This window comes from Scleropages formosus, chromosome 5 (genome assembly GCF_900964775.1).
Source record: "Scleropages formosus chromosome 5, fSclFor1.1, whole genome shotgun sequence".
Taxonomy (NCBI): Eukaryota; Metazoa; Chordata; class Actinopteri; order Osteoglossiformes; family Osteoglossidae; genus Scleropages; species Scleropages formosus.
The window spans coordinates 10,075,444-10,086,991 of NC_041810.1; the positions used below are offsets into that span (position 1 = coordinate 10,075,444).

An 11,548-nucleotide genomic window follows, 5' to 3' on the forward strand; every position below is an offset into this window, starting at 1 on the left:
TGAAAAAACTTTCTCATTTGTCTCATAAATCAAAGATATAATTATTATTTTTTTCAGAGAAAATATTTGTGCTCTTGAACCCCAAAATTAAAACTTATTGACGCCAACATATCACCAAATCCCATTGCAATGGAAACTTGCTTCAACATCCTCTGCCTGCTGCTCAGGGAAATGATGATCATCAACTTTCATAACACAACATAAAACATCTTCCTTCACTGATTTCTCTGTCATCCTGTATTCCTGGCTCATTCACCTGTTTTGTAGCTGCTACCAACCATACATTTAACCATTTCTCACAAACTAAACATGCATACAAAAGGTAAAGAACACACATTTTCAGAACCACTTGTCCCATACGAGGTCGCGGGGAACCAGAGCCTACCCGGCAACACAGGGTGCAAGGCCTGAGGGGGAGGGGACACACCCAGGATGGGACGCCAGTCCGTCGCAAGGCACCCCAAGCAGGACTTGAACCCCAGACCCACCAGAGAGCAGGATCGTGATCCAACCCACTGCGCCACCGCACCCCCTATAAATAATACTAAAGACAAAATTAACTTAAGAAAAATAACAATGAATTCACACTGACACAAGTGGAGATGATTTGGATTGTCTAGATGGGACCAGGAATACTGAGATAATAACAATATAGTTGTTTATGTCTTTTATCTTCCTGTGCTGTATAGAGGGGTGAATGCAGGGAGTTTAGTGTAACGTATTAAGACACATTAGATAAAAACATCAGTTAAATACAGGTGCTCCTCACTTAACAACCCACCTGTTTAACGACCGCACGGACTTCCACCAGCTCTCCGACCAGTAGGTGTTGTACGCTGTACGAGAACTGGCGTGTCAGCTGTACGGCAGCGTGGCGTCTCAGCATCAAGCATCTCATCTCGCATCACCCTTTCTCGGTCTCAGTCTCGTTCCCACAGTCGGTCAGTGTTCACTACACTAGCATTCCCAATCCTAGACTACATATATCGTCTATAAATTTGTACTTTATTGTGCACCCATTGTACAAGATGTTGGCAAAAATATATGAAATATACTATCAATATGCTAAAAATGTTATAAATGGTGCAAAGGTGACATTGAAACAATATCTCAAGATGCTTGACCAAACCCACTACCAGTACAGTATGCTTGAAATATCGGTAAGGGGTGGCTCCTCGCTTATCGACCAATTCGCTTAACGACCTAGTCATAGGAATGGAAACCGGCTGTAAGTGAGGAGTGTCTGTACTACATTTTACATTGCTTTCATTTCAGTTAATTTTTATAGACTGAAAAGCATCTGCTAAAACAATCAATGTACATGTCTCGTGCTGCTCAGCTGTTGGGAGGCAAAAAAAATCCAAATTTGTTTCAGCAAAATGTTCATTTTAGACTGATTTTCTTTCAATTTCTCAGGCATATCTTCTGAATTCACATCTACTACAGGTGGAGTAAAATTTTTGTGTAACGATTTTCAGTGTACATTTGGGTGACTTAATCATACCTACTACATATATAATTATATGTGCCCACCAAATGTTTTTCAGAAATTCCAGGAACATCCACAACTAAAACCTCAGCAAGACCAGGTATTTTCACTTAGGTTTTGTGCACGTTGACAGTGGGCAGATGAATTACATACTTTCTGTGCTCTGGATCAGGAATATATTATGCAGCTCTCTCTATGTTACTCCTTCAGATGTTACCAAAGCACCACGCCAAACACCCTTGTCCATCCCTCTTGTGGTGTTCCTGGTGCTGGGGGCTCTGCTCTTCCTACTGCTGGTGCTTCTGGCTGGACAGTTGTACCAGAACAGGGTTCTGAAGAGAGGTACAGAAGGACACTGTTGATTACATGATCTTTCATACACAAGCAGCATAGTACACTTGGACAGATCTGGCCTTTTAAGGGCTTTTGGTAGAATGAAATGATTTTACTGTCTGTGTTTCCACCCCCTGGGGGGGTGCTGTGGCTCAGTGGGTTGGACCACAGTCCTGCCTTCCAGTGGGTCTGGGGTTCAAGTCCCGCTTGGGGTGCCTTGCGATGGACTGGCGTCCCGTCCTGGGTGTGTCCCCTCCCCCTCCGGCCTTACGCCCTGTGTTACCGGGTAGGCTCCGGTTCCCCGTGACCCCGCTTGGGATGAGCGGTTCTGAAAGTGTGTGTGTGTGTGTGTGTTTCCACCCCTACAGCCCTGTATCAGGGGGGTCTCACCCCTCTGCATGAGGCCATTTATGAAGAGGTAGAGTACAACTTGACCAGAGGAGAGATGTACAGAAACCCCAGAAAAGGTGACAACATCTTATTGTCCTCTTCATATTTGGAAAGAAGGTAGCTAACGGAAATCAAAAAGCATTCACATTATTTGGCAAAATGTTGTACTTTAACAATGACTCATTCATTATTCATTATTCAGGTAGGAAGTTACCATGGAATATTACTAAATGTAGTTTTGGCCCATGCAGATACTCTTTAAAAGGGCAAAACATACGGTGGCTGGAAGGGCTTAGGAATTTTTTAGAAAATTAAAACAGTCTTCGGGTTTTTTGACAATTAAGAAGCTTTTACTGATGGTAAAGACAATAGGAAAAAAGTTGAAAAGTGCCTAGAAAGGTAAACACTGCAAATCCTTATGTGAAAAGCTATAGGAGGCTAAGAAGAGAAAATGTTTTTATTTTTAGTAATATCAATTTAGCTTTAACTTTAACATAATATAAAGTTAATAAAACATAATAAAATAACAATGTAACCAACCTCACAGCCTATTTTTTTTTTCTGAAAGAGCCTGAAGGCCACTGGGATTTCGGGAGGATGGCGAGACATAGAACATTTTCATTTTTTATACCTTTATCTGAGGTATTTAAAGAACCTCACCTGTGAACAAATGGTGGGACATCCATATTATATAACTCCAGTTGATTATGATTTAATGGTAAAAGTGACTTTAACCAGTTTTTACCTGCAGATCTTTAGACAAAAGACACAGGAAAGGACAAACAAGTGGGAGCAGTTTTGCTGTTTCGAACCGACAGTCGAACACTATGAGTAGTACCACATAAACAACATTGTACAAAGTGGTTCTACAGTCAACTTCCTCTTTTATACGGAGTCCTGATTGCAGAGCACATGTCAGGAGTGCAGTAGGAGTGCTCAAGGAAGGGGAACCTCAGGCGTTCTTCACCAGGATTTATAACAGAGACCTTGGAGTTACAAACAAATTGAGTTACAAGCAGACTAACAGACTGAATAGTGCTTGTAAGTTGAGGATCCAGTGTACTTGGGAATCTTTCATAGTTTAGAAATTCAGCTTTTGTCAGTTCACGATTATAAACTTGAACATCTAATGTATATAAAGGGATACTGGTGAAAAGATACCCATACCATAAGGTCATGGTAGTGCATTTACCATATTTAATATGGTAATGCATTTACCATCTCCTGGTGAAGTTTTATGCAGCTATTACTGTGATGAACGTCAGTGCATATGGTGAAGGAAAGAAACTTACTGTGCTTAAGAGCCACACATCTGCAGCTATGTCTCTTTCTGCTAATGCAATGCACAAATTGTATTTTCTATAAGATGTGCATCGCTTTGGAGAAAAGCGTCTGCTAAATGAATGAATGTAAATGCATATTTACAAAAAAACTGCAGAAATTTGCAGAAAACCACAATTTTCCAACGGTTACATGTGCATATTTCAAATGTCTCTAAATGAGATGATACCTTCTGTAGATAAAAATTAGTCTGGCAGCTATGAAAAACTGTTAGGCTTCCATCTGTAACCATGTGATGGGAGCTGAGAAACCACACGAGGAGCTCGCAGCTGCAGTGCTGTAAACGGTCCAGATGAGAGACAGCAGCCAATAGGGAGGAAGAGGATGTTGGTGATAAGAGTGTCAGTTAGCGTTCCTGGGTGTGGGCGGTAGCTGCTCGAACCTCACACATCCTGTCTTGTCTCAGTGTGTGAGGCATCAGCAGAGAGAACTTCATGTATCTTCTCTCTGAGGACAGGACTGAGTGTGTGTCTCCTTCACAGGAAGTGTCCTGTCTGAGGATGTGCCCTCTGGGTATGAAGATGTGGAGGACAGTGAGGGAGACCCCCTCTCAGGTAGGGGCTTGTTTGTGTGTGTGTGTGTGTGTGTGTGTGTGTGCGTGTGTGTGTGTGTGTGTGTGTGTGTGCTCTACTTAAACTGGAACCATTACTGATAGTCCGATTGTGTTTTTGTGTTTTATTTCAGAATATTTTAATTATAATTAAAAAACATATACATTTTTCATTCTTTATTACTCTCAGGGACAGATGAGAAGAAAGAATACTATGACGATGCTGTTCCTCTGGAGAGGAGTGCTGGTGGGTTTCCGTTGGGGGCTGCAGGTCATTCCAGGGTATCACTAATATCAGTGAATAATCTGTAAACATAATCAGTCATTATCATAAAAGATTCTGCTCTATATTAACAAAGTAAGAATTCAGTCTAGAGTGAATTTTTTGAGAACAGCAGTTAAGAAAGAATGAATGGAAGTGACACTAAAACTGCTATTAGAAACAAGCAGTTTTTCTCTTTCGAGGTTCAAATATAATTAATTCATGTATTAAAAAGGATTAAATATATTTATATTTTCATCATTTTGTCACAGTGGAGATTTGTTCATAACAGACTGAATTGATCCTGCATGTCCTGTCCAGAATGTATGATTTATTAATTACATCAACAAGTTTTCCAAACGGGGGATGTGGTGGCGCAGTGGGTTGAACCACCATCTTGCTTTCCAGTGGGTCTGGGGTTCGAGTCCCGTTTGGGGTGCTTTGCGATGGACTGGTGTCCTGTCCTGGGTGTGTCTTCTCCCCCTCCGGCTTTATGCCCTGTGTTTCCGGGTTAGGCTCCGTGACCCCATATGGGACAAATGGTTCTGAAAACATGCTTTCCAAATGAAAAACCTGTTCAGTTAATTAATATTTATATTATGTGATAATAATATCATGATAGTTATACGAGTTTTGACAGAACTGAACTTCTTTTAATATAAAAGTATCTCACCACATTCGAAATGTGTTACATTTAATATCCTTAAAGAACCAAGTGGCTTCTCTGTTCCACGTTCAGGACTGATGGGGACAGAAGACACAGCGGAGGACTATGATGATGCTGTGGCTGTAGAACAGAGTCGACATTTTTTACCAGGTGAGTTTCTCTGTACACACAAGTGATGTGAATTTCTCTCATTACTATCTTCCTATTAAAAAAAGTGTGCTTTTAAGAGAAATTTTTTTTTTTTTAACTTTTTCACAAGTACATTTGAAAAGAAAGCAAATAATTTTACTTTTCTACATTTCTATCACCCTCTTTTAAGTTTTTCATTTACTGTTTTAACTTTTTAAATCCATTTGTCTTTTGTAGCACAAACCCAGTACTGTAGTATTTTCTCCTAACTGTCAGCTCTCCTCTGTGGATTTCAATTTAGTTTATTCTTCACCAGCCAGTTTATTGCCTATTTTGGTCCCACCTTCACTGACAACCCAGTTCACTCAAGTTCAGAAGTGGTGGTATAAGCAACTAAAAAAAATCTTATTTAAAAAGTTAAAAATGAGGTGACATGTTGGTGCAGCGGGTATCACTGCCACCTCACATCACTGGATATTCAGGCGTAGATTCTCATCTGACTCAGTCTGTGTGGAGTTTCAATATTCTCCTCATGTCTGAGTAGGTTTCCTCTGGGTTCTCCAGGTTCCTCCCACAGTCCAAAGACATGCTGTTCAGGTGGACTATTGACTGCTAAAAAGTGACCCATAGTGTGTGTGAGTGACTGAGAGAAAGTGTGTTTCACTGCTGTGTGGATGAGTGACTCATTGGAAGTAGTGTATCTAGCAGTGTAAGTGACCTTGGTGAATAAGGTGTGGGTAAAACACTACGTACTACATGGTGTTACGTTGGAAGTCTCTTTTGGAGAAAAGCATCTGCTGAATGAGTAAATGTAAATGTTTTCCTTCTCTTATGGGAAAATTTTATGAGCTTGTTTAAAATTCTTCCTGAATGATTTGGGTCGCTTTTATTTTAATAATTTAACTTAAGCATCTGGACTGTGGGAACAGAAATGGCTCTTGATATGTTACCAGCATTATTTTTGGTGCCTAAAATGTTTGTATCTGGTACTTTTTACTTTAAATTTTTCAACAAGTACTTTTTAATTCAGTAATTATTTTTGAAAAATTTCAAATCACAGTCTATTCACTTGAGCACTACCTCTGATGTGTACAAGGATGTGTGTCACTGTGTCTCCTACTGTGTCCCTGCAGAAGAAGAAGCGTTAACCACTGTGACCCCTGGTGAGGGACCCCCTGATCCTGACCACACTGACTATGATGATGTGGGAGACGGAGGATCGTCTGCAGTTCTGGAATCTCTCTGTGACTGACAGCCCAGTCTGAGTCTGAAGGTCCTTCTGCCCAAAGCTTCAAACCAAGAGGCTCATTAAGATCTGATGCTTCTAAAGTAGCTGGTAACACAGTAACTTTAGATGCTTAATTTTTATTTTTCAACAACAATTAAATTTTCAGAAACTATTCTAATAAAACACATGCAAATTTAAATTTCTTTTTACTCTCTTGTGCTTTTCTTGTGAGTGTGAAAGTATACAGGTGGTCCCTGATTTACAATGGTTTGACTTACAGTTTTTTCGACTTTACGATGGTAAGCTGGCCACAGACATTCAGTAGAAACCTGTGATGTTTGGGAGGTTTGGTGTATTAAATCCATTTTCGACTGATGATGGTTTCACAGAACGTAACCCCATCGTAAATCGGGGGACTACCTGTATATTGAAACTAAAGCCATAGTGGACCAGTTCTGAGTCTGTTTATTCTTTTAGTGCTTCATACACGTTAAAGGTCTTGTCTAAGAATGTAATGATTGTGATTTAAAATTAGACATGCTAAAAGATTTTCACGGCAAAAATTTTGTAGCATACGGGTAATTAATATAGTCAAGTTTGTACTACACACACATTATCTGAAACCGCTTGTCTCATATGGGGTCGCGGGAAACTGGAGCCTAACCTGGCAACACAGGACGAAAGGAACACCAGGAGGGGACCCACCCAGGACGGGCTGCCAGTCCGTCACAATGCACCCCAAGCAGTACTTGAACCCCAGATCCACCAGAGAGCAGGACCCAGTCCAACCCACTGCCCTACTGCACCACCACACCCACTTCCTACCCTATATCTTTGATGAAATTTATCCAGTGCTCATTAAATATGAAACTGTGATTTTTGTGCAGATTTTATAAGATGTAAAAGACTGTTAAATTTACAGAGTGCTGAGACATTTAAACAATTAACAGCATAGGCCATAAATGTGAATTCTCAGTATTCATGTAGAAATTCCCGATACACTGCTACTGTGTGTTATGAACACTGAAATTATCTCTTTTTTTTGAGGTTGCAAGTGTTGCCCATTTTATGTATGTATTTGCTCAGATTCTGCGCACTATTTTCTAACATTTCTGAGCAGTAACGACCTGCGTTTTTGCTTTGTGCTGTTAGATGATAAAAAATGTACACAGAATGTGTAGAAACACAATGGGCGTTAAAGTGGCTTTTACTCTGTGGGCTCCTGCAGTTTTACCATGTTTATTACTCCTGTCTGGTGTTCTCGATATCAGTGCCAGAAAACGGCTGCAAGATGCTGCATTGGATGGCAGTTTTCACTGGATAGTGATTTGTGAAGAGAATGTATCCTTATTTTCACTCCTTTTGCATTTATTTTAGCGCAGGCCAAAATTAATAAAAATGTTAACACAAGAAGTCTGAGGAGGTGTTTTTATTTTCTGCAGCTTTAACCAAGATGCATGTTTATGTTCAGAATTGGTCATGGGAGTTTGTAGAGATCTTGCTATACTTTTTTTGGTAATTTTAAATGAGTTTTAATTTTAAAGTAGTTTTGAATTCAATAAAAATAAATGAAAGTGTTACTCCATCGTCTAGAGGCATCACATCAGGGGTTGTTTTCTTCCTTATGCCCTGTTTTTGGGATCGGCTACAGAAACTGTGCACCTGATTTGGACAATTGGTTCTTGATAATAGATGCGTGGAAATGTTGCAGAGCATTGCTCTTCATTATGGCTTAATCTGAAGTTTGTACTGAAAAGTGGATGGGCGTATGTATTATTCAGCTTTTTTTGACTGACATGGTAAAAGGGACTCTTGAGTTATGTACACATTGAAATTTTAACAGACACCTGGATCCAAGAGTGTTTGTGTGTTGTGGCCCAAGTGGACATTTACATTTTCATTTAACAAATGACTGAGGTGCAAAACAGGATTATAACATCATATTCTGTTTTCCTCCTATATGGTGCTCAAGTAGGGGTGTGGTGGCGCAGTGGGTTGGACCGGGTCTTGTTTTTCAGTGGGTCTGGGGTTTAAGTCCTGCTTGGGGTGCCTTGCGACGGACTGGCGTCCCGTCCTGGGTGTGTCCCCTCCCCCTCCGGCCTTACGCCCTGTGTTGCCGGGTAGGCTCCAGTTCCCTGTGACCCCGTCTGGGACAAGCGGTTCTGCGACCTTAGTTATCCATCTGTTTCCCAAGTCCAGAGCGGCCGTCCGTCCGACGGCCGTCGGCCTGGCTGGTTCATCATCAAAAAAAAAGTGTCAGATTAAGTGACGTTGACAGCCGACAAAAGGCGGCGCTAATGCAATCTTTTTTTCTTATAATAAACCGAAACTGGCGCAAAGGAGAGCGCGCTCATGATGGCAAGCAAAAGACGTGAAGATAAAGGCGGTTGGGAGAAGCTGAAAGAAAAAAAGCGAAGTCCTTAGAGACCGATGCTACACAATGTAAAAAAAATAACAGAGATGTTTGGCAATAGTGTTGTCAGCAGAAGTGCAACCGCAGGCAGCAGTAGCCCTAATCTTGAGCCTGATGAAGGAGAGACAGCAGCAGTTGCTCCTGAGCCAATGGTTCTGGTGAGTCGCCTGTCAGGACAATTAAATCAGGTTACCTTTGTCCGCCTCTCTCACTACAGAGCATGTAGCCTATGAACAGCACTATAGTAAAATCCCAGGACATCCCTGCTAGTCTGAACGTTCACTGCTATTTATCACTCCGCATTGTGTGACGTGAATATTCCATTCTTTCATAAGGAGACAGCAGCGATTCTACAACGGGTTACATTGCTACTGAGTTAAAAACTAGAGTAGATGAAGTAGCCTAAGTTGATTGCTCCGATTAACATGTAACATGAGAATGAACGAGTTTGCAAATAGTTTGTGCACACGTGATCACTCTCACTCAGCTTGGCTACAGCATGACTTTTGTCGTTGCGTGGCAACAGTAGACGCCAAAACGATATTATTTTGACCGTGGCATGTAGGCTAACCCAGCCAATATCCAAATTCACACCCATTCATCCCGTTTTAAATTGCCCACGAACTGGTCACGAACTCACATCAAAACAAACAGAATTTAACAGTTCTAATAGTGCTACGTGTCAGTTTGCACAATCAGGTGTTCTCACGTTATCTACAGCTGAAATTATAGCAAAACATAGGCTATAATTCTCCCCAAGATTGAGATAACATCACGCAGACAACTATTTTGTTTGAAAATAAACCTAAAACAATGTGTTTGCTTTCCATAACATTCAAAGTGTTCTAAGAATTTCTAAGAATATATAAGTAATATAAAAGTAATTTAGGATTGGTTTAATATTAAGTGACAGATGTTATACTGAGACTTATATGAAATCAACTTATCTGTATTCATTTGCTTATTCAGGGACACACACACAGACATATGAATACTCAAAATGTAGAATAGTTCTGTTGTTTCAGGTTTCTAGATTCTAGGTTTATGTTTATCATTATATGTCATATTATACATTTTTGCATTCTGCTCTTTTTATGTAGATTTCAAGTATTTTAGTTCATACAATAATAAATTTATTTCAGTCACCATGGGTTTTGTGATGTTATTTGTCATAAATGCGATACATCAACTGCTGTAATATTGTGAGATAATAGCGGCTGTCTGTAGTTGTGGTGGAGCCTATTTGGGGGAAAATCCAGGGCCGCTTTTTACTCCCAGTCCGTCCCTGTCCGTAGGTGTTTCTGTTCCAGTCCCGAGTGCCTGTCCTGTCTTCTATTGTCCTTTGTGCACCTGTACAGGTCCAGAGGTCAAGTCCAGAATATCATCGTGCCTCCTTGTTCTGGTTCTACTCATACATTTGTGTGTCACTTGTCACCTTTGTGACAATACACTGTGTGTCTCCTTGTCCCGTGTTCATTGTTTCAGCTCTACTTTACAGTTTGCACTGTGCCCTTCTATAAATACACTCTGCCCACATGGTCATTGTACTTTTGGACCATTTTCGGACATTACAGTACCTCTCGTTTGGACACGACAGTTCGGAGTTGCAGGAGGCCTTTGTTCCATGACAACCAGGACAAGACTGAGAAGTGGCAGGTTTTTGATTCTGGAACCTTAGGACATGGGATTAGAAGGTAGCAAGAGATGGAGGATTTACGTGTTCTTGCTGAGATGTAGGTAGATGGGGTCAGATACTGTAGATTCTGGGTCTTTGACCATCTTGTAGCTCTAACCTGAACTTGGAAGTATAAGAAGACAGTGGAGAGAAAGAAGAAGAACAGGGAACACACTTTTACAGGTGAAAAACAACTTGTGCTGCAGCATTTAATGTATAAACTTGAATCTTTGATGCCCACTGTGAAGGGTTTTGGTTATCCGGTTAGGACATGAGGTATATTTTCCACTCGCAGGGTTTAACTTTGCTCTTTCTCTTCCCTTGTAAATGCTAATCAACAAAAAGAAATTTACAGTGATCACATCCATCAGTCTTCAGGGAGGTAAAGACACTGATCCAAAGAGCATGAGTGTTCAGATGGATCCTTTGAAAGGTGTGACAACGTGTTGTGTTGTGCTTCACGCATGAGGGGTTATACCATTAATACTATTCTAATGAAGTTGTCACATTAAAGACCCAGTCTGTGTCTCATTTGGACTAAAGACACTACACAGAGGTACAAACCAAACCCCATGACCGTCCCAGTAATCAGATCCTGGTCCAATATACACTTCTGATTCTAGTGATTCTGCAGATGCTCCTGAAACTGTACTTTCCGCTACCATCATGGGTGCTGATGGGTCCCAACTTTAAAAAGGGCGACTGGAGAATGTGGTTTGAATACGGAGGTGTCCTGCTTCTCAGCCGTCTCTGTACAGCCTACACCGATGTGGCTGCTGGACAAGGGGCTACAGCCGACTGTGAAGCCCCAGATTCAGGAAGAACAATGTAAGTTTCATTCTAGCTGTGGAGAATTGCATAAATATCTAAAAGGATGTTTTTTATAATCTCTGGTTTGAGAAATACAGCAACAGTTACACAATGGACAAATCTTCACAGAGCTACTCCAGTAATGTAAATGTTTATTTAAAAAAAAAATTCTTAGGAATGTGATTAGGAGTCAAATATATGGATTTTTTCTAACGTGTCCATTGAATATAAACAAAGTTTTTTTTTTTTTTCCATTTCACT

At 40.6% G+C, this 11,548-nt stretch overlaps 1 protein-coding gene and 1 long non-coding RNA gene across 2 annotated transcripts in view; both read left to right on the forward strand.

Annotated features, from left to right (window-relative positions):
- The window catches only part of LOC108920115 (deleted in malignant brain tumors 1 protein-like), a 50,230-nt gene extending 47,507 nt beyond the window's left edge, over positions 1 to 2,723 (forward strand). Inside the window, exons 36-39 of the mRNA XM_029251691.1 lie at positions 1,417 to 1,446; positions 1,548 to 1,589; positions 1,700 to 1,831; positions 2,191 to 2,723. Coding sequence (XP_029107524.1) covers positions 1,417 to 1,446; positions 1,548 to 1,589; positions 1,700 to 1,831; positions 2,191 to 2,333 — 347 coding nt within the window. The 3' untranslated portion in view covers positions 2,334 to 2,723. The remainder of the gene's footprint in view (positions 1 to 1,416; positions 1,447 to 1,547; positions 1,590 to 1,699; positions 1,832 to 2,190) is intronic.
- A 1,352-nt stretch (positions 2,724 to 4,075) lies between these two features.
- LOC114910474 (uncharacterized) lies at positions 4,076 to 5,124 on the forward strand. The gene is made up of 3 exons (XR_003797663.1): positions 4,076 to 4,107; positions 4,294 to 4,350; positions 5,105 to 5,124. It is a non-coding gene; the product is annotated as an uncharacterized LOC114910474 (long non-coding RNA).
- The last annotated feature ends 6,424 nt before the right edge of the window (positions 5,125 to 11,548 follow it).